At 54.8% G+C, this 27262-nt stretch overlaps 1 protein-coding gene across 9 annotated transcripts; it reads right to left on the reverse strand.

The window, feature by feature from the left end:
• Positions 1-2565: 2565 nt before the first annotated feature.
• Positions 2566-27113, reverse strand: CAD (carbamoyl-phosphate synthetase 2, aspartate transcarbamylase, and dihydroorotase). 9 transcript variants are annotated; one of them, XM_036335073.1, is made up of 45 exons: positions 26863-27113; positions 26483-26622; positions 24380-24509; positions 22838-22980; positions 22532-22673; positions 22170-22341; positions 21783-21968; positions 21488-21600; positions 19876-20021; positions 19495-19626; positions 19164-19397; positions 18809-19030; positions 18445-18633; positions 17836-17960; positions 17541-17671; positions 14053-14165; positions 13388-13632; positions 12932-13178; positions 12495-12593; positions 12089-12313; positions 11827-12009; positions 11413-11631; positions 10975-11142; positions 10203-10385; positions 10013-10117; positions 9130-9369; positions 8807-8888; positions 8360-8526; positions 8059-8223; positions 7786-7917; positions 7374-7575; positions 6843-7033; positions 6601-6741; positions 6312-6413; positions 5833-5929; positions 5506-5556; positions 5170-5214; positions 4895-5064; positions 4728-4790; positions 4050-4262; positions 3828-3953; positions 3510-3665; positions 3323-3424; positions 3028-3122; positions 2566-2923 (listed from the first exon to the last, which is right to left on the reverse strand). In XM_036335073.1, exons 1-45 carry the CDS (start codon positions 26942-26944, stop codon positions 2812-2814), a joined length of 6726 nt encoding a protein of 2241 aa, XP_036190966.1. In that variant the 5' UTR covers positions 26945-27113; the 3' UTR covers positions 2566-2811. The 9 variants fall into 9 exon arrangements, 7 of the variants coding, with proteins under 7 accessions (XP_036190966.1, XP_036190965.1, XP_036190968.1 ...); XM_036335072.1 differs by having other exon boundaries at positions 4895-5067; XM_036335075.1 differs by lacking the exon at positions 5506-5556.
• Positions 27114-27262: the final 149 nt, after the last annotated feature.

Consider the following 27262-nt stretch of genomic DNA (forward strand, 5'->3'; position numbering starts at 1 on the left):
TGGTTAATCATTAGCTGGGGCCTATGACCTTCTCGATAAATGTAGAACAGGCTCAGATATGGGTATTTTGTTTGAAGGACTGTTTTTATGTCTTTTCTTTAAAAAAAAATGTTTTTATTGATTTTTTAGTGAGAGAAAGAGAAGGAGAGAGAGAAACGTCAGTGGGGCAGAATCAACATCGCCTGTGATTGAGCCCACAACTGGGCATGTGCCCCGACAGGGAATGGGACCAGTGACCTTCTGGTTCATGGGTTGATGCTCAACCACTGAGCCACACAGGCCGGGCTGTTTTCGTTTCCTGTAGCTTCTTTTATTTCCCAGTGTAATAAGATCTCATTTCTGGTTGAAAGGGGGAAGAGTTTAGTCAACTGAGAGCTGTGTTATGACGAGGAGAGCCAAAGAAAGGATCAGGGCAGAAACACCTCCCACCACTTAGCAACTGAGTACACTGTGCCTGCCGCTTGGCAGCAAACGCTGCTTCCACTTGAGGACGAGGCTCTCCGAGTTCCGTGGGAATCTGTGTGTGACAGGTTCCCAAGTTCGTGGGAAAATAATCTGACTTGTGTGAATAGCCCAAGAAGGGTAACAGGAGCTCTGGAGAGGACCAGCAGCTTCTTTAAATGATAACTCTTTTCCAACCAACCACGTCCTCCAAGTACCTGAGGAAGAACTCGCCAGGGCCGCGGTTTGGAAGCCTGGGAAGGGATATTAGTGGGACAGGAGAGGGCTCAGCTCCCCTGAGCAGCAGATGGCCCGATAGCTCACCCACCCTGTTCAAACAGCGCCTGTGGATATGAATTCCCATTTGTTGGAATCTACATCCAGACCCCTTGGTCTGGCCTACCAGGCTCTCAACCCTAACTAGACAGAGCAGGAACGCCTGCTGGGTCTCCCCGCTGTGCTGCAGACACAGGACTGCCATGCAAGCTGTGCTAGAAGTGTCTTCATCTTCCTCCCACCCACCTGCCAAAGCCTGCCCCTTCCTCAGGAACCAGCCCGAATCGAGTCCCAGCTCCGTGGGCCTTCCTGACTCCAGATCTGTGCTGACCGCTCTTTTCTGAGAACTGGCTGCTCATGGATGCGTTAGTAGTCCTGTTGTGAACCCTAGCTATGTGACTGGTAGGCCACGCAGTAACAATTTCTGCATCTGCAGAAACATTTGAAAAGTTGGCATGAGATTAAACAATGTGTTGCCCTAGCCAGTTGCTCAGTGGTTAGAGCAGCGGTTCTCAACCTGGGGGTCGAACGACCCTTTCACAGGGGTCGCCTAAGACTATCGGAAAACACATATATAATTACATATTGTTTTTGTGGTCACTATGCTTTAATTATGTTCAATTTGTAATGATGAAATTGGGGGTCACCACAACATGAGGAACTGTATTAAAGGGTCGCGGCATTAGGAAGGGATATTAGTGGGACCTCTTTTCACGAGAACCACTAGGGTAGAGCCTGCAGCCTGAAGGGTCGTGGGTTTGATTCCCGGCGCTGGTTGGGGCACGTGCAGGAGGCAACCACTTGATGTGTCTCTCTTACATCGATGTTTCTCTATCTCTCCTCCTCCATTCCACTCTAAAAATCAATGGAAAAAATATCCTTGGGTGAAGATTAATCAAAAACCAAAAACCAAACAAAAAAATGTGTTAAGTTCTTGTTCACTCTTTAAAAAAAAAAAAGAGTTCCTTCTCCTTTCCTACCGCTGGAACGTGCCACTAGCTCTTTGCATGAAGCAGGCTCTTCCTGGGTGACGCTGGCGCCATCACTGCGTGATGTCTGGGCCATCTTGTGCAAACGTGTTCAATCAACGCGTCCCTAATGCCGTGCCACCCGAGGCTTCAAAACCGAGGGCAGAACTATCTTGTTCGCCCCTGTACTCCCATCGCGCGTGGTGCTTTGTACCCAGAGGGCGCTCAGTCAGTCGGTGGGATCAAGACATGTCCCGAATGCTACTGAAGTTCCTGGAATGGAACAGCTCACACGCTGAAAGATCCACGGAGGCCCTAACCTGCAGACGCATGAGCTACTGTACCCGTCCCCTACCCCAGGGTTTCCCAGCCAGAGTGCCCCTCAGCCCTCCAGGGCACCTGTCCCTCTGTCCCTAGTCCGGTCTGAAAAGTCCCGGGTCAGGCAGAGGCTCCCATGGATAACAGACAGGAGGGCCTCCCAGCACTGCTGGCAGCTTGAGAACTTCCGGGCGAGGTGTGAGGATCAGTGGCCGCCTTAGCTACTGAAGGACCAACCAGGCAGAGGAGAGAAGAGGCCTACAGGATCATGAACCTCACCGGACAGGCTGCTCAGCCTTCTTTCACCAGGACTCATGTCAGGACTTGGAGTGCAACTTAATTGAGGAAGGAGGGCTGCACATATATCCGTGTGGCTCAGGTCTCCAACAGAACAGCGTGTTCCTGCCCAGACCCCAAAGAGCCATGGCTCCGATATTGCTGAACTTGGCTGCTCAGCCCTGGCTAGAACAGGAGCCTGCCGTTCTCATTTTCTGGAAGAAAGCTCTGCTTATTACACTTGGCATCCTATGCTGAAGCCAAAAGACAGGCAAGGAAGCGGGACTAGAGGCAGCTAAGCTATTTATTAAGTCAGTAGAAAAACTGTACAGAATTGAGGTGCAAGCGGGAGACAGCTTAACCCCTGTGCTGCAGAGCTCCGTCCAGTCCAATACCAGGAGTGTGGTCTGCACATGTGTGCACATGAGCACGGGAGCTACCTGGATACCCCAGAGCATCGGCGTGTGCGGCCCCCGTGGGGGGCACCGGATTCCGTGCCCAGCAGTTGGGCCGGAGGCTGAGGAGCGGGGCCCTACAAGCGGCCCAGCACGCCCAGCACGGTGGCTAACAGAGCCATGCGTATGTACATGCCGTTCTCGGCCTGGCGGAAGTAGGCTGCTCGGGGGTCTGAGTCCACCTCCACGCTGCGAGAGAAGGCGAGAGTCACCACAAAGCCCGCGATGGCCTCTCCAGGCCTCAGTGGGCCACCAGCCAGCCCCCGGGGGAGCCTCCACTCTCGTCACGTCACCTGATCTCGTTGACGCGGGGCATGGGGTGCATCACCACCATCTTCTTCTTGGCCCGGGTCATGATGTGGGGAGTGAGGATGAACTGGCCGAAGCACTGAGACAGACAGGGGCCCTGTCAGCACCTCAGGGCAGGGAGGCATGAGGCCACAGCCCCGGCTCCCCAGGTCCCCGCCACACCCACGCGACGTGACCACACCCAGGGTGCTGACCAAGCTCCAGGAGCCTCCCCACCCCCCTGGCCTCTTGTCGGGGTGCCCGGCGCACCAGCCCCGGCTCCTGAGCCCCGGCACTCACAGCTTCATACTCCTGGGCAGAGCTGAAGCGCTCCTTCTGGATCCGCGTCATGTACAGCACGTCGGTGTCGGGCAGCGCCGCCTCGATGCTCTCAAACTTCTCCTGAAGGGCGAGGCCAAGGCGGGGTGAATGCAGGGCCAGGTCTGCCTGCCTGACCCAGGTCCCCCAGGGCCTCCCGGGGTCTCACCTGCTTGGTGCCACGGGAGGCCACGAAGGCCCACACGTCGGGCGGCATGCACAGGCCGGGAGGCGCCACGTAGCGCAGGCTGACTCGGTACTGGGTGAGCAGGCAAGCCAGGGAGTGCACTGTGCGCCCATGCTTCAGGTCCCCCACCATCGTGATCTAGGGGAGGAACCCCGTCACAAGAGGGCCCCCATACTGAGCACCCCTTCCCATTTCAGAGCTTTGGCCTCGGCCCGGGATGCGGGCTCCTTGATGCAGCATGCCCGGGGGAAAGGAGCGGCTCCCACCGCCCCCCTCCGGGCCTTCCCTGGCGCCCCTCACCGTCATGCCGTTGACAGTGCCCAGCTCCTCCTGGATGGTGAAGATGTCCAGCAGGGCCTGGGTGGGATGCTCGCCAACCCCATCCCCAGCGTTGATCACTGGCCTCCGGCAGTGCTTGGCTGCCAGCTGCGGGAACGGCACAAGGGAGAGTCCTGCCTCTGCGTCTCCCTGCCTCAGTCCCGCCCTCCCGGGGTCCCGGGCACAGGAGCCCAGGCGCCTCACCTCCACGGCTCCGGGCTGGGGGTGCCGAAGCACCACGACGTCGGCGTAGCAGCTCATGGTCTGCACGGAGTCGGCCAGGGACTCACCCTTCTGGACGGAGGATGTGGCTTCTGAGAAGCTGAGCACGGCGCCCCCCAGCCGGGCCATGGCTGCTGCAAAGGAGCTGCTGGTCCTCGTGCTCACCTCGTAGAACATGGAGGCCATCACCTTTCCCTGGGGGAGAGGATGTGTACGTGTGTGTTCCTCTCAGGGCACACACAGGCTGCCTCTCCCCAGCTTAAAGGGAGTCTGCGGGGATCCCTCCCCCCAGCCCTCCCCACGAATGCCACCATCTGTGTCATGCTGAGCTACAGGCTCTGCCTCCAAAAGCCATTGCTAAGAGTCTGAATGAGACACATTCTCTGGGAGAAAAGGAAACATCCCAGCTCTCCCCCACGAGTCCATCGGCACAGACCAAGGGACCAGGTGGGCTGATGCTCAAGGCTTCGCGAGTCAGCTGCATGCTGACAGGAGGACAGACATGGGACCTGGAGCAGCAGGCCTTCCCAGCAGAGAAAGCTGAGCGAGAGGGAGGTTCGGACTCACACGAAGGGCTCACGGCAGGGGAGGGAGCCCCCCCGACCACCGCACAGCCCTGCTGACGGGGCCGGGATCCTCAGCCCACAGCCCGACCCTGACCTTGAGGATGTCGAGGCTCCGCTTTTTCTGCATCGTGCGCGCCACATTGAACAGGTGGGACATCTAAGAAAGATCCGGAGTCAGCTGGGAGGGCAGCGCCTGGAGGTCCCGGCCCCAAGCTGCCAGATCCTTTCGCTCTGGTGTCCCGGTCCCCCGCCCCCAGGCACCTGGTCCTTGGTGAATTGCTGGACGGACAGGATATGTTGGCCCACTAATGAGTGTAGCAGGGGTGAGGTCTGGGGGTGCAGCAGGCCAGGGGTCCCCAGGTTCTGGGGTGATGCCTGTCTAGGTACTGGTGGTGGAGGGTAGCAGGTGCCATCAAGGGTTCCCATCAGCTCTGCTGTGAGGGACGGGGCAGAAGAGGCTGGTCAGAGTGTCCCTCCTGCCAGGCCAGATCAGAGGTCCCCGAGGCGAGTGTGTCGGGGGGAGGGGGGGCTCTCACCTGGCTCAGCTGCCTTCCGAGACACCTTTTCCTTTGGCTCCTCGGCTGCAAACAGGCAACAGCACAGATGTAAGCCTGGGGGTGAGGGCTGAGAAGACCTCCCGTCCCCCTCCCACCCCGGACTCTGAATGACAGAGTCTGTGTTAAACTGACTCACACCACAGTAGCTCTAGCAGGTTAGGGGAGGGCAAAGGACTAGCAGCTCTGGGGGCACACGTGATTTCCCATGGGGCTGCTGTATATGAGCAGTGGCCCCCAACCCCCCCGGGCCCTCCCAAGTGGCAAAGGGATCCTAGGGAAGGGAACGGCCAGGCTCACATCACCCCCTGGATTTACCCCACGCTCTGCTGCCCCGTGGGATCCCAGTTCCCAGGCACAGGAATGCAGCTGCCCACAACAAAAAGGGCCTGTGAGAAGAAGCTGTGGGGGCCTACCTGACTCTGGGCAGACTGATTTAGGCAAAGGTTGGTACAGTGGGTCAGACTAGGATGAGGGGGTGGCAGGAAGGATGGGGTAAGGAGATAACGATGAGGTGCGGGGAGGGGAGGGCCTGGATCAGCTCCCAGGCCCCTGCTGCATCCAGGACACTGGGGGCGCAGGGGAGAGGGGCTGCCCCACATCTCCACGTCCAGGTGGCGCACCCTGACACGATAGGCCTCTTACCTGGCAGACCTGGGTCCGAGGCCCGGTGGATTCGGGGCGGCAGGTGGAAGCGGCCGTCGGGGAGCCCTGGGATGACCCGGCGGGGCCTTTCGGGCGTCTGCAGAGCAAACACTGGTCTCGTGTTTGAAAAACCACTGACCCAGCCCCTTCTCAAGTTCACCCCATCATGAAAAGCCAACTGCTCAGTGTCCACACGGACTCCATTCTCCAGGACCTCCCCGAGCATGGCGCTGTCCGCAGCAGGGCAGGCACTCTGCTTTCTAGAGGCGCGTGCTGGCCCCACCACTGCCCCTGAGATCTCTGGTTAATGGGTCCGTGTTTCCCACAGGCAACCTCCTAAACTGACAGTTAATTCTGTGGTCTGCAGCAGACAGAAGCAGGTGGTGGGGATCTTAACTGTAAAGTAAAGAGCCTTCCACCCTGAAACCCCAGCCCTGGCTGCCACTCCCCGACTCCCCCCAGCCCAGCAGTGTGTGTACCGTGTTGACCTCGCTGGCGGCAGGGGCTGAGGGCGTGAGCTGGGGAACGGCTCCCTGAGGCCACTTGCGAACATCCTGTCCGTAGCCCGGGGGCACCAGAACCTGCAGGCAGGAGGCAGGGGCAGGGAGTGAGGAGAGAGCCCGCCTGGGATTGAAGGAATGACGCCAGCAAAGAGAAAAAGTGCCCTGGGGGACTGAAGCAGGGCAGCTGGAGGGATAGTGGGCAGCACAGATGTGCTGGGTGGGATGAAACGACACAACTGGGATTGTGCACCGGCCACACACGTACCTGCCCATCAATATAGGCAACCTCTCCTCGTAGGACCACACGTCGAACGGTGCCCTTCACCTTCTGCCCCTCAAAGGGTGTCCAGCGGGCCTTGGAGAAGGGCATGTGGCTGGGGACTGTCCATTCATGCTCCAGATCCACCTGCCGGAGTCAAGAGTGAAGCGAGGGAAAGGCCACCCATGGGAGAAGCCCAGGGCTGGAGAGGCCCCCGCCGCTCTGGGCCGCATCCCGCCATCCCCCACCTCCACGTAGGTGTCCTCCTGGGGGGGCAGATGAAAGATCCGCCGAGGGTTATGGTGCAGGCGCTGCAGCAGGTCGTCCAGACTGAGCCGGCCCTCGCTCACAGCCGTCAGCAGCAACGGCAGCATGGTCTCCAGCCCGGGGAAGCCAGGGGGCGGCCGGGCCCCACACTTCTCCTCCAAGGTGTGGGGGGCTGGAGGAAGGGCAGATCCTCAGCACCTGTCACCTCCACCCCCGGGAGCGAGGCCAGGACTGCCGCCTCCCTCCCCGCACTCTCTTCTCTGGGGATCGGGAAATGGTGAACAGGAACGACTGCCATCTTCTGGGGCCCAGCCCTCCCCACAGTCTCTCGTGTTCCATTTTACTTATGTCCTTGTTCATTCTTTCACTGAACATTTACCAAGCACTCACGACGCACCCGGCACTGTATAGGGGCTGGGGCATTGCACAGAGCAAGTCCCAGTCTTCATGGGGCCAGGGGCCTGGCCCAGATCCCCTGCTGGGCAGAGGAGGCGCACCGCGGGCCCTCTCACCGTGGTCTGAGGCAAAGCAGTCGATGACGGCCATGTTCTCCCACAGGGCCTCCACGTCCTGCCGGGAGCCCAGCTCGGGCCGGACCTCCCCCTTCCCAGGCCCCAGGCGCTCCAGGTCGTCTCGGCTCAGGAACAGATGATGGGGCGCCACCTCGCAGGTCACGGGCAGCCCCTGGGCCTTGGCGGCTTTAATCAGCAGGATCTGGGGGGAGAGCAGGAAATGCAGAGGAGGCCTCTCCCGACGCCCTGCCCCACAAGCCCCGCGGCCAACACCCCTTCTTGAAAGTTATGGGGCGGACAAGCTGAGGGTCCAGCTCCAGGATCCTCAGACCCTCTACTGCCCCCAAGGACTCCCCTGACCTCCTGGTGTTACTGGGGCAGCAACAGGGCACCAGAACCTCCGGTGCCTCACCTCCTCCTTCCGTGCCACGTGACAGATGTGCACGGAGCGCTGGGTCAGCTGAGCCACCATAAGGACGGCGGCCACGCTCTGCCGCTCGGCGTGGGCCACGATGGGAAGGTGGGGCGGCCAGGTCTCGAAATGCTGGGGGCAGAAAGGATTTTCTGGGAGAGCCTGGAGCCCTCACAGAGCTCTCGTGGCTCCTCACTGCTGTTGGCCCACTTTGTGGGGCTCTCCAGCCAGCAGGGATTGTCCGGCCGCCGCCCCCCACTGCCCACTCCCTACCTCCATCCACTGGTCCACGCTGTCCAGCTGCAGCTCGGAGAAGGTCTCGTTGAGGTAGAGCTTCAGCCCCGCAGCAGACCCAGCCACCGGGCCCAGGGTCCCTGCATTTTCCGACGAGGCTCCGAGGAATAAGGCAAAGTCACAGCGGGCACCAGCCTCTGCCAGCTGGGGAGGACAATATGAGAGAAGGGCCCAGCGCACCCATGCCAGTCTGGCACCAGTGGCCTGGGTCCCGGGGGAGGGCAGGGGGAGGCTGGTGGGGACACGTGGGTCACCATGAAGCAGGGGTGCAAAAGCTCACCTTCTGGGCCAGGGCCAGAGCGGGGGCATCGATGATGGGGGGCCGGGTATTAGGCATGGCACACACCATGGTGACACCTCCAGCCAGGGCGGCAGCTGTGCCCGAGGCAAAATCCTCCTTGTGTGTGCCACCTGGTTCCCGCAGGTGCACGTGCACATCAATCAGTCCTGGGAGAATGGGGAGGCGGTAAGATCAGAGGAAGATTCATACATGAAGGGCATCCAGGAAGTGACTGGGGCGGCAGGAAAATGAAAGCGAGAGATGGGAGGTAACTCAATCAAGGGCACTGTGGACTGGGGAGTGAAGGAGCTCAGAGTGACCAAGATTTGGGGCATCTACGCTGTGCAGTCCAGGGCAGGGGTGGGCCCTCAGCCATTCCCCACCACACCAGGGTCTCTGACAGCTGTTCCCAGCGGCCAGAGCCAGGTCCTCCTGAGTTGCACGTACCAGGTAGCCGCACAAGCTTTTGGGAGGTCATGCAGTCAACATGCACCTTCATGGGAGGGACTGGCCCGATCTGGCCCAGGGCCTGCAGAAGAAAACCACGGTCAGCTCTGACTTAAGGGCATCCTGGGAGTTGTAGGTAGGGACTGGGTTTCCCATAAACCAGGCTCCTGTCATCATCTTCACCTTCTCTCTCTGCAGCCACAAAGTTGGATTATTAGCGTGGCTGCTTCATATTGAGATTTCCCAACCCACGACGTGCTCACTTCTCCCTCCTCCCCCATTAGCACTGGCTGTCTCCCTCCCTGCACCCAGGTCTCAGTTACCTCCACAAACAGTTTGGTGCATTTGATGTCAATGATGAGGGGCACAGAGAAGTCAGCGGCCAGACGTCGGGTACGGTAGCCCTTGGTGACGAAGGAAGACAGACGGCGGCCCCCAGCTCCACGCATGGACAGGTTAATCACCAGCTCAAAGTGATTCTCTGCCAACTGCTCCAAGATGCTTCGCTGTGGTGGACACTCACCGTCGACTGCCTCCTCAAAGTGCCAGTCCACAGCTGTTACCTGGGGCCCAGAGACAAGGGCAGGGCTAATCTGAGCCTGGCAGGGGTCAGGAAGACTGGCTTGAAGGGAGGGGAGGAGGCCCGGGAGCCATGAGAAGACTGGGTGGGGAACAGGGCTGCCTCTATTTGCTAGTGGCAGTCTATTTCTTGACAGGGAAGACATCTAAACTTGTGATGAAGGACTCTGCAGGATGAGCCTACACACACAGATAAAATTCTGGGAGGAAATATATTACAACTAGATGCCTGGTGCATGAATTCATGTACAGGTGGGGTCCCTCGGCCTGGCTGGCGATCAGGCTGATCTGGGCTGGCCGGTCAGGGGGAGGTTGGCTGTGGCAGCGCACTGACCACCAGCGGGCAGCTCCAGTGTTGAGCATCTGCCCCCTGGTGGTCAGTGCACGTAACAGCTACCAGCCGGTCATCCGCTTGTCCAGCCTTAACAGCAGCTTAGGCTTTTACATATAGAGATGTTAACAGTGGCAGAGAACTCTCAGGCTTTTTTCTTTTCTGCGTATTCTCTTTTCTCTGAATGGAATATTCATGATTTGTACAATAACAATAAAAGCAGGGGAAGAGGGAAAGAATTCTTTGGTGCTTTCGAACCCTTGCAGGGCAGTGTGGGGAGGCCGTGGAGCCTGTACCTTGACCCCGTGCTCGGTGTAGAAGTCGGCGGTGCCCAGACTGGCATAGAGGCTGTAGCCCAGGCTCTCCAGCAGCCGCACCGTTGGGAGCAGCTCACTCTTGTTCTGACCAAGCAGAGGAAGATGAGGTTATGCTTTCCAGCCTCCCACTTCAAGGCCAGGCCATCCACTCCCACCCCCAATTCTGTACCTTATAGCTGCCAATGGTCAGCAGGATGTTCTTCTTGGGGATCTTAAAGCCAGTGCTTAGCATGGCCTTGAGGTAGGCCTCACAGCGGCTCTCCCCAAAGCCGGCCACTTCCCCGGTGCTGGTCATTTCCACACCCAACACCACGTCAGCACCCGCCAGGCGGGAGAAGGAAAACTGGGGCACCTGAGGGAGCAGGAGGTGAGAGAGGCCAGGGCGAGGGGCCACCTCCCCACAGTGGGAGAGGCAGCCACAGACTCTCTCCTGGGTCCCATCCAAACAGCGGGATTAGCCTGCCTGCCGCTGCTCCACGTGTGCCCTACACCCACCACCAGCTGCCTCCCCAGCACACCTGGGCCTTCCCCCAGCCTCCCTCGGCTGTCCCCTGGCCTTGGACAAGCTCTGCAAATCAAACACCCGACCGTCCTTCCAGGCCTAGTTCAAGTGCCACCATGCCTCTGAAGCTGTCCCAGGTCACCCTTTTTGGAAGTGGTACCTGCTGTCTGCAAACTCCTTTAGCATTTCCCATGTCTCTACTATGTAGGCCTATTAGAAACTGTCCTATAAACAAGCTGTTTTGGACCCAACTTCTCTCGCCTCCCATTAGAGTGAAAGCTCCTAAGGGACAGAGGCCACCTCATCGCTCCATGGCCGAGCAACGCCTGCCCACAGAGGTGTTGGGTTTACATGCTGACTGACAACGTGTACGTGAGGGCACTCTCTCCTCCTGCCTCCGGCTGCTGCCTGCGCACCTCAGGGTGCTGATCCTCCTTACCTTGACCCCCACGACTCCAGAGCCAGTCATGAGCCCCACAGGCTCCACTTCTTCCCCCATGATGACCCGCGTGGCTAAGGCTACCAGGTCTACGCCCAGGGTCTTGGAGACGAAGGGAAAGGAGCGAGAGACACGCACGTTGCATTCGATGACTTTCAGCTGGTCGTCCTGGGGCAGAGAAGAACGGTCAGGCCTTCCCAGGCTGGGCTCGCTGACGCACCTCCCTGACCTCGACTCATTCCCTCACTTATTTCTGTGAGGAATCAACCAGGTCAGAAACCCTGACACTACGGGTCCTAGTCACCACCCGTCCCTCCAGCCTTCGTGCCTACTTTCACGAGGGCCGGAGAGAGTGCCGAGCTCCCTGGCACGGGGGCCAGTACAGAACGAGGAGGCACTGTGGCCCCTTCGTCCCTTCCTTTAACCCCCTCTCCCTACCTTGGCAATCAGCTGCAGATTGAAGGGTCCCGTGACCTGCAGCTCCTGGCCCACGGCATGCACGATGGCCTGGATCCGCTCCAGGGTTTTGGCAGTGATGTCTTGTGGTGGGGTCACCAGCGTGGCATCCCCGGAGTGCACGCCTGCATTCTCCACATGCTCTGAGATGGCGATGGCTGCCACCACACCATCGCAGGCCACAGCATCCACGTCAATCTCCTGGGGGGAGGGGATGTGTGTGCGCGCAGGGCAATGTCAGGTAGAGCAAGGACCACTGTCTTCTCCCACTTGCCCCAGATGCTCCCTTGCTTTAAGAGCCCTGGTGCAACCCTGCCTTCCCAGCCCACTGTGCCTATGAACGTCTGCAGGACCAGAGAGGGGCCGCCCTCAGAGACTTCTTTGTCTGCAGCCTACCTTGGCCTCCTGGATGAACTTGGAGATGACCACAGGGTGCTCCTTGGAGACGGCTGCTGCGCTGCTCAGGAAGCGCTCCAGGTCCCCGTCAGTGTAGGCCACGTTCATAGCAGCGCCACTCAGCACATAGGAGGGGCGCACCACGCAGGGGTACCCCACAGTCCGGCAGAACTGGCGAGCAGACTAAGGGTGCAGGGAGCTTAGCCAGGTTGGTCGCACTCACCCGTGCCATCCTCCAGCCCCCTGCGAGGTCCCAGCCCACCTCCAGGTCACTCAGCTCCCTCCACTGAGGCTGGCTGATGCCAATGGTATCAAGGAGCCGGGAGAACTTGAAACGGTTCTCAGCCGAGTCGATGGCTTCAGGGGAGGTGCCCAGCACCCGGCACTGCTGCCGATGCAAAGCCATGGCCATGTTGTTGGGCAGCTGCCCTCCCATGGAGAGGATCACGCCTTCGGGGCTCTCCAGCTCATAGATGTCCATCACCACCTACAGGGCAGGAGAGACGGCGGTGGGGACAAGCGGGGTCGGGGCCTCAGCCTCTGGCTCATTGCTCCTCACCCGCCACCACGTCCCTTCGCACCCCACAACTTCCAAAGGATCTTATGTCAGCCAGCTCCTCCCACTTGATCCCGGCCCCTCAGGCTGAGAGAGGCTGCATCCCTCTCACCTCAAAAGAGATCTCATCGAAGTAGAGTCGGTCACACATGTCATAGTCGGTACTGACTGTCTCCGGGTTGTAGTTCACCATGATGGTCTTATACCCCATCTGCAATGGGAGGGACTGAGATTAGCAATCAGGTGAGAGGAGGAGACGGAGAAACTAAGCCACAGCCCCCGCTCTGGAGAGCGCCGCCTCAGCTCCCTCATAACCGCGCAGCTCACCCCCCGGGAGGGAAGTGGGGCCGGCACCGCAGTATTGAGAAGTGGCACCAAGTGCTGGAAAGGAGACACATGCCTGTGTGGGCACAAGACAGGCTAAGGGGACCTTTGCCCCAACCCAAAGCCCTACAATTGATGGAAGTGCCAGGACGGAGCACGGGTGGAAGGCAGTCTCTGGAGCTGAACAGAGCAGCAGGGAAAACAGTGTGAGACGGGCTCCCGGACCTTCCGGAGCTGCTGGATGCAGCCCACGGCACACCAGTCGAACTCGACGCTGGAGCCGATACGGTAGACGCCAGAGCCAAGGACCAGGACGTGAGGCGTCCGAAAGGTGAGGTCGTGGGTGGTGCTCCAGTACGTCAGGTACAGGTAGTTCGTCTGCGCTGGCCACTCCGCGGCCACTGTGTCGATCTGTTTCACCGCCGGGCAGATCCCCAGCTCCTGACGCAGCTTGCGAACAGCCAGCTCTGTGCTAAAGGAAAGAGGACGGAAACATAGGCCCTGGGCGAGCGGGACAGGCTGAGTAGCGGAGGATCCCACGGCAGGGGTCACAGAGGAAAATACCCTAGGGAAGGTCAGAGGCCGCCAAAGCCCCCCACTCTCCCTTTCTGGGGGCCTCTCACTGGTACCAAGGGTCACTGCCCCACATTTCGCAGCCCGAGGCCCTCGCCGCCATCTCACCTGAGAACCGCAAGGGCGATCTGCTTGTCTGAGAAACCGAGGCGCTTGGCCTGGTGCAGCAGGTGTGGGGGCAAAGGCTGCCCACGGTGCTGCTCCAGCAGCTGGGCGTGTGCAATGATCCGCTTCATGCGGTGCAGGAACCAGCGGTCGATGCGTGTGAGCTCATACAGGCGCTCCACCGAGTAGCCAGCCCACAGAGCAGCTGCCACCACGAAGATCCGCTTGTCTGTCGGAGTCTCCAACTCCTAACGGGAGAGGGCAGACAGATGGGCAGAAGCATGGTGCAGAGGCAGGAGATGGCAGGATGTTAAGCAAAATGTTCCCAATCTACTGTCAGCACCTCAGACAGCCGAGAGCATGACTGTCATCATCTTAGAAGAGGAAACTGCAGGCCAACGCAGAGGCTCTGCAGGCGCGAAAACCTGGACATGGATCCTGGCTCTGCCTCTCCCTGCCAAGGCGGCGCCCAGCAAGTTCAACCACCTCCCTAAGTCTGCTTCCTCCTCTATAAAACCAAGTCTAATACGTCCTCATAGAACAAATGAGATGACATCCCCAAATCCTCAGCAAAGTGAAAACACAGCAAGTGTCCCCTGAAGACTGCTGCTACTATCGCTGGTCATGGGCTCCTGGGCTGGGGACAGAGAGCAGCAGCGTCCACTTACCATGTCACTGACTGGCTTTACTGTGTGGTCAAAGCCCATACAGTTCTCGTCCACCATGCGCAGCGCCTTCTGGAAGGCCTCTTCGAAGGAACGCCCAATGCCCATGACTTCACCTGGAGACACAAGATGGAAAGACTGAGGGCCTGGTGGTCGGGGAGCTGCCCGGAAGGTCTATGGTTTAGTCAAGTAACCCTCCCCCCCGGGGGATTCTCGGGTCCCATGGTGGTGAGATTTATGGTGTTTCATTATTGAAACACCTTAAACTTTCGGCCCTGCCCTCTACGATTTTCATGTTTTATTAGTGAATATGGAATTCAAATGCCTAAAATGGGCCCTGGCCAGTGTCGCTCAGTTGGCTGGGCAACATCCTATTCACCAAAAGGTTGCCGGTTCAATTCCTGGTCAGGTCACGTGCCAGGTTTGCGGGCTTAACCCCTGGTAGGGGGCGTGTAAGAGGTAGCCGGTCAATGTTTCTCTTTCAAATTGATGTTCCACTTATGCATTCATTGGTTGATTCTTACATGTGTCCTGACCGGGGATCAAGCCTGCAACCTTGGGGTATCAGGATGATGCTCTAACCAACTGAACTACCCAGCCAGGGCTGTTTTCTATGCTTTGGGTTAGTCCCTTAGGATAAATTTCCAGAAGTGCAGGGGCAACAGGTAAGATACATTTTCTGGCTTTTAAGTATGAATTGCTTTACAAAAGTTTGTGCTTTATAATACAAAGTATATGTTTAACCAACCTTCTAAGAAATGTGTATCATCATTTAAAACAATTTTTATTAAGCCCTGGTCGATCTGGCTTAGTAAACAGAGCATCAGCCCGAGGACTGAAGGGTCCTGGGTTTGATTCTGGTCAAAGGCATATACCTTGGTTGCAGGCTGAATCCCAGTCCTGGTCAGGTTGGGACTCGTGCAGGAGGCAACCAATGATGTTTCTCTCTCCCCACCTTCCATTCTCTCTAAGAATCAATGGGAAAATATCCTCAGATGGATCAACACAAAAATTTTGTGTTAAGCAGATTATCTCATTTAACTAGATTTCTATTTATTTAAGTCCTCACCCAAGGATAATGCTTTTATTGATTTATTTTAATCCTCAACAGAGGACATGCTTTTATTGATTTAGAGAGAGAGGGAGAGAGAGGGAGGGATGGAGGGAGAGGGAGAGGCAGAGAGAAGGAGAGAGAAACATCGGTGTGAAAGAAACATTGGCCAGTGCCCTCCCGTACACACCCTGACTGGGGACTGAACACGAAGTCTTTCTGGCGTGTGGGAGGGCACTCCAAGCAACTGAGCCACGCGGCCAGGGCTAGATTTCTATTTGTCACTGAGTGAGCTTCCCCGTTTGTCGACCGCTTTCCTGTTCTGTAAGGTTTTGTTCATGTCCTCTGGAAATTTACTCCATGGTCTTCAAGTATTTCTTAACAACTGTATTTATTTACAATCCTAATATTTGTTTCTTTAGAAAAAAATTTAAAACACCCACATACTAATAGCAGCGTTAAGGAACTGGATTATAAGTGATTTTAATTCCTTTGTAATGCGTTTATATCATAGGAGTTTTATCTTGGGTAAAAGAAAAACCCAACACTCATACTTGCAGGCCTAGAAAAATCCTGGACTCATATATATGCCCAAATTAATCTCTATGTGACAATATTACAAGTGATTCTTCTTTGGTTAAACTATCTTTTCTAATTTCACAATGATAGGTGTATCTTACTAGTATAATAAAAGTTACCAAAGATCACATTCCAAGAATACTTGAATAGATATAAAACTCTGAGATGTCTCATCTAGGAATCAATCTTTGATTGTCCTATTTTCAACCCACTTCTTTTAGCCACAATTTAATTATGGCTTTGTTCCCAAGTTTACTATAATTTTCATGTAACAAATTCATCTCCAGAAGGAACAACTTGGCAGTCTTGTAAGATTTCTAAAAATTCTGAAATAATATCTGAGCTTAGACTTAACTTGCGTAAAGGCTACTATTGCTCTTAATGGGAATATGAACACAATAAAGTGCTCTTATCCTTAGCTGGTAGCGCTTTGGTTCGTACACGTGCGTGGTGGGCTGAAGTGTCTTAGAGGACAGCCTAAGGCGACTTAAAAGGACAGGATAAGGAAGCATGTTAACTCAATCCCAGCATGCCCTGCCACCGCTCGGAGACCGACCACTCACTGTTCACCACTGAATTTCCTTCTTTTTATGAAAAGGCCTCTGAGCCCGGCTGGTGTGGCCCTATGGTTGAACATCAACCCATGAGTCAGGAGGTAACAGTTCAATTCCTGGTCAGGGCACATGCCTGAGTTGAGGGCTCGATCTCCAGTAAGGGGCATGCAGCTGATCAATGATTCTCTCTCATCATTGATGTTTCCATCTCTCTCTCTCCCTCTCCCTTCCTCTCTCTGATGTCAATAAAAACAAATTAAAAGAAATAAAGGAAGAAAAGAAAAAGGTCTCTGAAATCCTGCTCTCATCTTATACATTGTGTTAAAAAAAAAATCTCATTTAGTGACCATTGGCAGAAAGGGCCCAGGAAAGGAGATGTGCTAAGAATGGCCACCACTGCCTTAGCTGGTTTGACTCAATAGATAGAGTATCTATCGGCCTGTGGACTGAAGGGTCCCTGGTTCGATTCTAGTCAAGGGCACATGCCTGGGTTGCAGGCTCAATTCCCAATAGGGGGCGTGCAGGAGGCAGCGATCAATGATTCTCTCTCATCACTGATGTTTCTACCTCTCTCTCCCTCTCCCTTCCTCTCTGAAACAAAAAAACAAACCAACAACAACAAAAGAATGGCTACCCTTCAGTCTACAGACCACTAACCCTCTCCCTTCCTCTCTAAAATCAATAAAATATATTTAAAGAAAAAAAAAAAAAAGAATGGCTATCACTGTGCTGACGTGGATTTAGAGGGTTCACAGAGAAACAGCAGCCAGTGTTTGCCCTAAGCATCAGAGTTTTAAACCAGCACAGTCACTACCATTAACAGCCTAAAGGCCGTGGGCAAAGTGCCATGAAAAGCTGTGGGTGGAGTTTCACGGAACTGGCCTCCCTGTAAGAGGAACGCCAGCAAGCAGGCCGTTTTCAGTTCTTGGCTCTGCCCTCTATTCGGCCACAACACTTTCCTTTCGTGGTCCCCTCAGTGACTCAATGGTCAGATGAGAGAGATGGGATTCTCTGATGGCTGGCACCCCCCCCTCCCCCCACCCCCGAGTCTGACCTGCCGTCTGGGAGGGAGGGGGCATGCGTATTCTGACATAGATTTCCAGATGTCTTTGATCCCCACTCCTAGTAATAACACCTCCTTTCTTAGTTTGAAATGTCCCTAGTAGCTCTGAGGAACTGTATTCCCCAAAGCTGCTAATGTAGATGCTGAAAGGCCATGCCAGGGAACTATCTCTGACATTCCAGATTCCTGGGACAGGTGGGGCCCCGTGGGGTGATCTGGGGCGGGGTCTCCGGACGTGTCTCACCAACACTCTTCATGCAGCTCCCGATCTTCGTGCTGACGCGCAGGAACTTGCTGAGGTCCCAGCGAGGAATCTTCACCACACAGTAATCCAGGCTGGGCTCGAAGGCTGCTGTTCCCCCTGTCACCGAGTTCCTGGGAGCCATCGGGGGGGGGTGCCAGAAGGACAGCGGGGGAGATGTACGAGCTGAGCCTCCAGGTAGCTCTCTCCATCCCCATACATCCAGACCAATGTCCTTTTCATACTCCCCGTCCTTGAGAGTTTTCTTTACCTCCCTGATCTCCCCCCACCCTTGTACCTGAGCTCAGGCAGAGGGATGCCCAGCGCCAGCTTGGCGGCCACATAGGCCAGTGGATAGCCTGTGGCCTTACTGGCCAGAGCAGAGCTTCGAGAGAGCCTGGCATTCACTTCGATGATATAATACTGCAAAGAGAGAGAACAGAGTCACCAGGTAACTGGCCTAGAAGGCCCACCTAGGAGATCCCAGAAAGGTAAGAAAATAAAGCCCTCCCCGAAGGGATGGGTAGCAACAGCCCCCTACCGCCAAGGCCCAACCCTACCAAAGACAATCCCAGTTTCTACTCCAGGGTCTATAGGGCCAAAAGGCCTCTTGGCCTTGAGGCCTCAAAATTTTGGAAGGAGGGCCCGGCAAGCATGGCTCAGCGGTTGAGTGTCAACCTATGAACCAGGAGGTCACGGTTTGATTCCCGGTCAGGGCACATGCCCGGGTTGCGGGCTTGATCCCCAGTGTGGGGCGTGCAGGAAGCAGCCAATCAACGATTCTCTCTCATCACTGATGTTTCTCTCTCTCTTCCTCTTGGAAATCAATAAAAACATATTTTTAAAAGACCAGGGGGGGAAGGAGATCCAATAGCTAGAATATCAGCTCTAGGACCTAAAGTCTCACCTGCTCAGACTCAGGGTTCAAGGCATACTGCACATTGCACTCCCCGACGATGCCAAGGTGCTGGGTCACCTTGATGGCCGTCCGCCTCAGTAGCTGGTACTCCCTGTCATTCAGCGTCTGGCTTGGAGCCACCACTATGGACTCACCAGTGTGGATGCCCAGTGGGTCCAAGTTCTCCATGTTACACACCTGTGAAGAGAGGGTTCCATGGAGGTCACTGCCAAAGGGGGTCAGGAAAGACAGGTGGCTGTATCCGTCCTGGCTCTGAGGGACACTGAACGCACAAAGATCTGAGCCCCGGCCTCTGCTCTTACGAGAGCTCATACTGCCCGACACGGCTCCCACCCCGTCTCCGTCTACTCACCGTGACACAGTTGCCATAGGCGTCTCTCACCACCTCATACTCAATCTCCTTCCATCCCTTCAGGGACTTGTCTACCAGGACTTGGCTGGTATGGGCAAAAGCGGGCGCCACGAGAGCACAGAGCTCCTCCCTGTTGGATGCAAAGCCAGAGCCCAGGCCACCCAGGGCAAAGGCGGCCCGCACCAGCACAGGGTACCCCAGTCGCTCAGCGGCTGCCTGGGCCTGCAGGGAGCAGAAGAGATAAACCAACCGGTCAGGACTTGACTGCTGGCTGCACAGAGAGTTCCTGGACACAGAGAAAATAAAATGGAAAGAAAACGACACCGTTCTACCTCCCTCCCTCCACCTCTCAAACCTGTTCAAGAGAATTTGCTGCCTCACTGGGGGCCACATGCTCGCCAATCTCCGCCATCCGGGAGGCAAAAGCGCGCCGGTCCTCCGTCAGCTCAATGGTCTCCACGGGTGTGCCCAGGACCCGGACCCCATAGCGAGCGAGCACTCCAGCCTTGGTCAGCTCCACACCACAGTTCAGAGCTGTCTGGCCCCCAAAAGTCAGTAAAATGCCATCTGGACGCTCATTACGGATCACCTGAGGAAGGAGAGAGGGGTAACAGGCCTTAGGACCTTGCAGCTAGGAAATGGATCAAACCCAGCGTGCCCCCTCAGTCCAGCCTCACCCGCCGTACCTGGGTGACGTAGTGAGGTGTTATGGGAAGGAAATAGACCTTGTCGGCCAGCCCCTGGGAGGTCTGCACTGTGGCAATGTTGGGGTTGATCAGCAACGTCTGGATGTTTTCCTCCTTCAGGGCCTTGATTGCCTAGGGAGACAATGGCACGTCCGCCTCGACCGCCGAAGCAGGACTGTACGCAGTCTCCGTCTTCTTTCCTCCCTGTACTCCTAGCCCCGAACAGCCAACTCCTCCTCCTCAGCACCTCACCTCTCCCGTTCCCTACCTTCCTCCTTCACTTCCTCCCCACAACCAAGGTTCAAGCCTCCGCCTTTCTCCTCAAGACTCTAGCCATTGCTGAGGCTCCCACACCCAGAGGGGCGCAGGGACATGACGTACCTGAGAACCTGAGTAGTCAAACTCGCCGGCCTGGCCGATGGAGAGGCCCCCCGAGCCCAGGATCAGGACCTTCCGCGGCGGGGGAAGCCCAGAGCCTGGGCTGGGAGCCCCAGGCAGGCACAGGCGCTCAGCCAGCCGCGCTCGAACTGTGGAAACAAAGCGAGTCATGGACAGAACTAAGTGAGACCTGAGGGAAATCATCTGGATTAACCCCCTCATTTCACAGAAGAATCCAGAACAAGTAATGACTCTAATGCAGTGGTTCCCAACGTGGGGCACACGCCCCACAGGGGGGCAATCTGATTTTTAAGGGGGGCAATTCGAGAATGAGTTATTAACAGTGAAATTTTTGCCTTTCAAATGGTTCTAGGGGCCTCATATACAGTATATAAATATGTATTGTGACATTTATGCATTTCAATTCTCTATTCTATGTTTTGAAACTTTATTTGCCATTTTTAAAAAATACTTTATTGATTTTTTTACAGAGAGGAAGGGAGAGAGAGAGAGTTAGAAACATCGATGAGAGAGAAACATCGATCAGCTGCCTCCTGCACACCCCCTACTGGGGATGTGCCTACAACCCAGGTACATGCCCTTGACCGGAATCGAACCTGGGACCCGTCAGTCTGCAGGCCGACGTTCTATCCACTGAGCCAAACCAGCCAGGGCTATTTGCCATTTTTCATATCACTTCATATTATTTTTTTTAACAACTCCTTAGTGATTTCTTCCTCAGTACTTCAACTGTCCTTTCATTCTTTTATTTTTCTCTTTCATGGATGCCATGTTCTTTGGAAGCTTGCTTAGACCAAGTTAATAGCCTTTTAGGCTTCCTCCACGTGAATAGGAGCTCACTTTTTGAATAAAAATTATATGTCATTGGGGGGGGGGCATAGGATTTTAGAGGTGCTTAGGTGTGGCATGGCCCAAAAAAGGTTGGGAACCACTGCTCTGGTGAATGGCAGAGTCAGAACCAGAACCCAGCCCTAGCCAGTTTGACTCAGTGGTTGGAGCACCCACTGTGGACTGAAGGGTCCTGGGCTCAATTCCGGTCAAGGGCATGTACCTCAGGAGCAGGCTCAATCCCTGGCCCTGTTTGGGGCGTGTGCGGGGGGCAACCAATTGATGTCTCTCTCTCTGTCTCTACCCCTCCCTTCCACTCTCTCTAAAGATCAATGGAAAACATATCCTCAGGTGAGAACAACCACCACAAAAGCCTGGCCGGCATGGCTCAGTGATTGAGTGTTGACCTATGAACCAGGAGGTCACAGTTCGATTCCTGGTCAGGGCACATGCCCGGGTTGCAGGCTTGATCCCCAGTGGCGGGTGTGCAGGAGGCAGCCATTGATGTCTGCTCTCACATCATATCAGTGTTTCCATTTCTCTATCCCTCTCCCTTCTACTCGCTAAAATCAAAAAAAGAACCAAAACTCAGAACTCATGCATCAGGAGCTGCTTTCAATAGAAGCATAAATAAACCATCTTGGTTTGGGTGCTTTCCCACCCCACCTTCTTAACCTCCCAAACATGTATCCGTTTCCTGGGGTACGTCCATCCTAGAGCCAGCCCTGTTCTTGGTCCCACAACCCAGTTCTTCTCAGGTGCTTACCTGTCTGGCCCCCAGGGTTTCCAGTGTTGGCTTCTTTCACAGTTTCCAAAAAAATATCAAAAAGGAGCTCCATATCTGAAGGGCCAGCGTGGTGCTCTGGGTGAAACTGGACACTGGTGAAGAGATTGGATCACGAAACCTGTCACCATCACTGGCCGGGGCAGTGGCAGCTTCGGAGGGGGGTAGTGGGATAGATGCCTGGGCCCACGATCACTCTTTACTTTTGGACCTTCAAGTCCCAGGGGGCTTCACAGCTATACACATCAGTCCCTCGGCCAGAAGCACCCAGGCTCACCTGAAGAAGGGCAGGCTGTCGTGGACGATGCCCTCATTGGAATGGTCATTGGCGTTGGTGAAGAGAGGAAGCCAGCCTGCCGGCAGGGAGTCTGTTTCCACAGCAAACCCATGATTCTGGGATGTCAGGAAGCAGCGCCCAGAGCCCGCCAGCAAGCACGGCTGGTTGTGGCCTCGGTTCCCGTACCTGGGGATGGAAGCATGCTAAGTCACAGGCCCCTTTCACTCTCCTTCACCCCTGGACCAAACCCAGCTCTCATCACTCTCAGGACTCTCACCAGCTCCTGCTCTATTTCAACACTAATAAACACCAACTCTCGGCCCTCTCCCAAGACGCCCCACCCCTCTTGTCAGTCGTGCAGGCTCTTCCTCTCCCCACAAATCCCACCTCATCTTGTACGTCTTGGCCCCGATGGCCAAGGCCAGCAGCTGGTGTCCCAGGCAGATCCCGAAGACAGGCCGGGGATTCAGCTCCGATAAGACACGGCTCAGTGCGGATATCACGTTGGGGTAGGAGGCAGGATCGCCAGGGCCGTTACTTAGGAAGAGACCCTCATACTCTGGGATGGGCAGAAAAGATGACGTCACCACCAGTATGCAACTAGAGACACACTTGCAGCCCTCACCAATAAAAGCCCTTATCTCCATTGCCTTCCCTGCAACTCATGTTGGCCTTAGCAATTAGACCCAGGGACAGATCTTCCACAGAAACCGTTTGTCTGTGGTCCTACACAGATCCCAGCTACTCACCGCGGCTGTCCAGTGCATGGTCCCAGGGGACCACAGTGACCTCGGCCCCACGCTGGCACAGGCATCGGATCTGATTATACTTCAGGCCACAGTCCAAAGCCAGAATGCGAGGGGTACCCCCTGCATTGAATACCTGTGGAGCCTGAGAAAGACAGGGCAACGGCTGACAGCTGTGACCAGTGGGTAGAGATAGGCACACACCAATCCCCTAACTTTGAGGCCTCTTCTGACTCTACCTCAATGGTTATGGACAGACTGTAATTACTGTGCTACAGCTTGCAACACTCGCCCCCTCGCCCACTGTACCTTAATGGAGACCTCCGGCACCAGGGGGCGGGCATTGGGGTCCAAGAATGGCAGGGCCGAAGGGTCTGTCCCATCCTGGACCAGCTTCCCCAGCAGAGACCCCTGCTCTCGCAACTTCTTGGTCAGCTCCCGCGTGTCCACTCCTGTCAAAGCAGCACGCTCTGAGAGCTCCCCTCCCCCAGCTCAGTCGTGCGTGAGGTTAAGGCTTCCCGGAGAGCTTCCATCCCAGAGCCCAGTCACACACAGCTGGTCTATGGGCATCAAAGTCCTAAGCCACCCTGATGGAATCACACTACCATCCAGTACTCTCGCCACGACTCTCACATCTGAACTGTACCATGATTCCAGATCTATTTGTTTACAGAAAATACGATCAAGATTTATCTGTTTATAGAAAAAGAACTTGCTAAATGATACAACGGGAATGTAATCGACAAAACGCAGACTGGGAGACTCCAAAGAAAAACTGACCTGTTTCTGTCAAATAGGTTACAAGGCCCATAGATTAAAAAAGATATAATCGAATGCAATGCACCGATCTTGTTTAGATTCAGATTCAAAGAAACAATGAAAAAAATAACTTAGCTAACTGGGAAAATTTTAAACCTTGACTGGATATTTGATATTAAGGAATTACTGTTACTTTTTAAAATGTATGATGTTATTGCGGTCATGTTTTAAAAGGATTCCTTTTTCATAGATACTTAAATATTTATGGATAAATGATACAGTGTCTGAGATAAGCTTTAAAAAATCCGGGGGTGATCTGTGGCCATGCTCCCGTCAGGGACCCGTTTCCTGCAGGTTCTCGCTTTGGCTTCTGGTAACTGCTTGCCGCTAGAACTTTGTACTGCTATTCTCAGGGCTCTATGCCATCTCCTGTTAGGTTTCAGGAACCTGCTCTCTCCCTGGAGTAGTTAGTCCCTTCACTAAACTTTTCAGTTAGGCTTTTGAGTTGCACGTGCTTCCTGCCCCAACTATGACCTGACTTATTTGTATGGAGACCCTAATAAAGCTCTCAAGTTAAACCAAAAAAAAAAAAAAAAAAAAAAATCCGGGGGTACCCAGCTGGCTTGCCTCAGTGATTGAACCAGGTCATAGTTTGATTCCCAGTCAGGGCACATGCCCGGGTTACATCCCCACGGGGGAGTGTGCAAGAGGCAGCCAACCAATGATTCTCTCTCATCATTGATGTTTCTATCTCTCTCTCTCTCTCTCTCCTTTCTTCTCTGAAATCAATAAAACATATTAAAAAATAATAATCTGGGGGTTACAGTAATGGTGATGAAATAAGTTTAGCCCTGAGTTGATAGCTATGGAAGCTGGGGGTTAATTATATACTATTCTTTCCTTTTGTATGTTTGAAATTTTCCATGTGAGAAGAGCTCAGTTCCTTGCTCCAGACCCCAATCTAACATTCAAATAAGATTCTTTCTATCACAGCCTTGAACTCAAGTCCCAATAGTGCACAGAGATCTTCTCTTGATTCTTCCCATCGAGGCACCAGTCCTCTGCCCAGCCACACTTGTGCTTGCACTATACCTTGCAGGCCAGGTATGCCATGCTGCTGCAGCCACTCGTGAAGGGTGCGGATGGAACTCCAGTGGCTAGGGGTGGGGCAGCACTCTCCCACCACCAATCCTGCCACATGGATCCCCGAGGATTCAAACCACTGTTGATGGAAGGAAGAGATCGTGAGGAGCCCAGGGCCTTATACCTCGCTATGTCGTCTTTCCCCATTGTGTGGCACGAACCCCGTGCTTCAGCCACACTGAATGACTATCATTCCTTAAACACACCAAGCCCCTCATGCTTTTGCCCTTTACCAGCAGTGCTACCCCCATATGAAACACTGAACACATGGGCCCAAGGTGCCTGATTAATAATTGAAAATGAGCCCTAGCTTGTTTGGCTCAGTGGATAGAGCGTGGGTCTGCAACTGAAGGGTCCCAGGTTCAATTCCGGTCAAGGGAACATGCCTGGGTTGTGGGCTCAATCCCCAATAGGGGGCGTGCAGGAGGCAGCCAAATAATGATTCTCTCTCATCATTGATGTTTCTCTCTCTCTTTCTCTCTCTCCCCCCTTCCTCTCTGAAATCAATAAAAATACATTTTTTTAAAAATTGAAAATGATATTTTCCTTTTTCCTTCCTTTTCCTTTACCCAAAACTGAGATCACAAATCCCCTTTTCTGTGAAGCGACCCCGTCACCCACTGCAGCTTGTGCCTCCTCCTTAGAGCTCAGGAGGCTCACATCATTCCCACTGTTCTTTTTACATAAAACCTCAATTTTGCAGGTTTATAAAATCAATGTTGTCAATGTGTTTACAGTGGGCAAAGCTGGTGATGGACATGTTAACCAAGATACTGCCTTGTAAACTAGAATGCAGTGTATTTATAGGCTTGTGATGAGACATGGTCCTTTGGAGGAATAACATGTCCCTTACCTAGAGTTCCCTCTCCCAAGTGGAAGGCAAATTAAGAACTGAGGCTCAGGAAGCCTGGAATCAGGACAAAACAAGTGTGTGGCCCGGCTGGAGTAGCTCATGGTTGAGCATCCACCTGTGAACCAGGAGGTCACGGTTCGATTCCCAGTCAGGGCACATGCCCGGGTTGTGGGCACAATCCCCAGTGGGGGTCGTGCAGGAGGCAGCTGATCAATAATTGTCTCTCATCATTGATGTTTCTATCTCTCTCTCCCTCTCCCTTCCTCTCTAAAATCAATAAAAATACATTTAAAAAACAAACAAACAAAACAAGTTTGTGTCTTTTTCACAGAACTGTGAACTCAAGAACAAGGTGACTGATACATGATAGTAGCCAATAAACATTTACTGAGCGCTGGGGGAGGGGCAGTGAGCAAGAAAAAAGACAAGGTCCCTATGGTCACAATGTTAGTTTGTTACTTAGGGGCATGAAAATTAACAAGGTAACATGTAAATAAACAAGATTATAATTACACAGTGTGATAAAAATAGTGTAAAACAGGTGGGTGCACAATACCTTACTAAATAAAGATAAAGGTTCAGGGAATATACCTTGGCATGATTATACCCTCTTCCTTCACAGGGAATTATATACATAAAAGATAACAGAAACTTGTTATCTAACAGATAAGCATGTAATAACTAGAGAAACAGGTCATTTATGTGGGAGTTGCATATTCAAATTACCTCTGCTTAGTGGAAATTTTAAAGAAAGATGGGTATGGAGCTTGTTACTTAGGGATTTGAAGGATTGTTTGGCAGAACCCTCTGTGTCCAGGAAGACCAGTCTGCACACCGACAAGTGTGTTCACAACACATGTGACTGAAAGGCATCCGTGGGGACCCGGTGGCTCTAGGAGGCCTTCCCCTGGTTCTGTCAGGGCCTCAATTTTGCAGGTTTATACAATCAATTTTGTGAGTGTGTTTACAGTTGACAAAACTGGAGACGGACATGTTAACCAAGATACTGCACTGTAAACTAGAACGCAGTGTATTCATAGGCTTGTGATGAGACGTGGTCCTTTGGAGGAATAACATGGCCCTCACCTAGGGTTCCCTCTCCCAAGTGGAAGGCAAATTGAGAACTGAGGCTCAGGAAGCCTGGAATCAGGACAAAACAAGTTCGAGAAATACTGCACCTAGGCACTGGGTGTGGTTACCTTGCTGAGACCGAACTCATCCGCTTCATCTGGGGGGATGCCATAGTTGCCGATCAGAGGATATGTCAGCACTAAGATCTGTGCCTTGTAGGATGGGTCTGTGAGGGCTTCGGGGTAGCCGACCATGCCGGTTTGAAACACTGCAAGAAAGAGGCCGGGCTGGGGCTCAGGAGGGCCCCCGTGGGCACACTGCCCCACGCCGCGAGAATGCCCTAGTGACCGTGAGATGGAGGGGGCTGGGCTGGGAACTTGGGCGCCGAAGGGGGGATGGGGGTGGGGTTGTGTCGGCGGGAAAATGGCGGGGTCTGGCCAGGGCAGACCGGGCAGAGAAGGGCCGCAGAGAGTGGGACGAGATCGGCAGCCGGACCGGGCTTGCTTACCCACTTCTCCGGCAGTCGACACAGCGGCCCCAAAGGGCTGGCCCCGCAGGACCAACCCATCCTCCAATACCAGGGTCGCCATGGGAACGGAGCTCCGGCTGTGGGCACTCCGAGAGCTGGAAGCACAGCAAGTTTCCGCCGATGCTGGGACCACGTGAGGACCGGGAGCCCGGAGTAGGTACACGTGGCTAGCGGCGCGCCCGGCTGGAGACAGTGCGCGGCGGCAGAAGCCCCAGGAGTGCCGGGAGGCGGCGGACTGCGGCGGCGCGGGAAGCGGGCGGCGTGCGGGGCGGGGCCGGCACGTAAGGGGCGGGGCCAGGGGGCGGCGAGGTCACAGGCGTCAGACTACCTGGCGCAGAGCCTGGAGAAACGTGGAGAACAGAACCCACTTCCACCCCAA

Source organism: Myotis myotis, unplaced genomic scaffold, assembly GCF_014108235.1.
Source record: "Myotis myotis isolate mMyoMyo1 unplaced genomic scaffold, mMyoMyo1.p scaffold_m19_p_14, whole genome shotgun sequence".
Lineage (NCBI taxonomy): Eukaryota > Metazoa > Chordata > Mammalia > Chiroptera > Vespertilionidae > Myotis > Myotis myotis.

Coding starts and splice junctions, on each gene's coding strand:
- CAD (XM_036335072.1), bottom strand. CDS start 26,944: ATGGCGACCCTGGTATTGGAGGATGGGTTGGTCCTGCGGGGCCAGCCC. Junction 10,118..10,202: donor TGACCATTGGCAGCTATAAG/GTACAGAATTGG, acceptor CTGCTTGGTCAG/AACAAGAGTGAGCTGCTCCC. Junction 3,666..3,827: donor GCACTGTCAACGGCATGACG/GTGAGGGGCGCC, acceptor TTCCTCCCCTAG/ATCACGATGGTGGGGGACCT.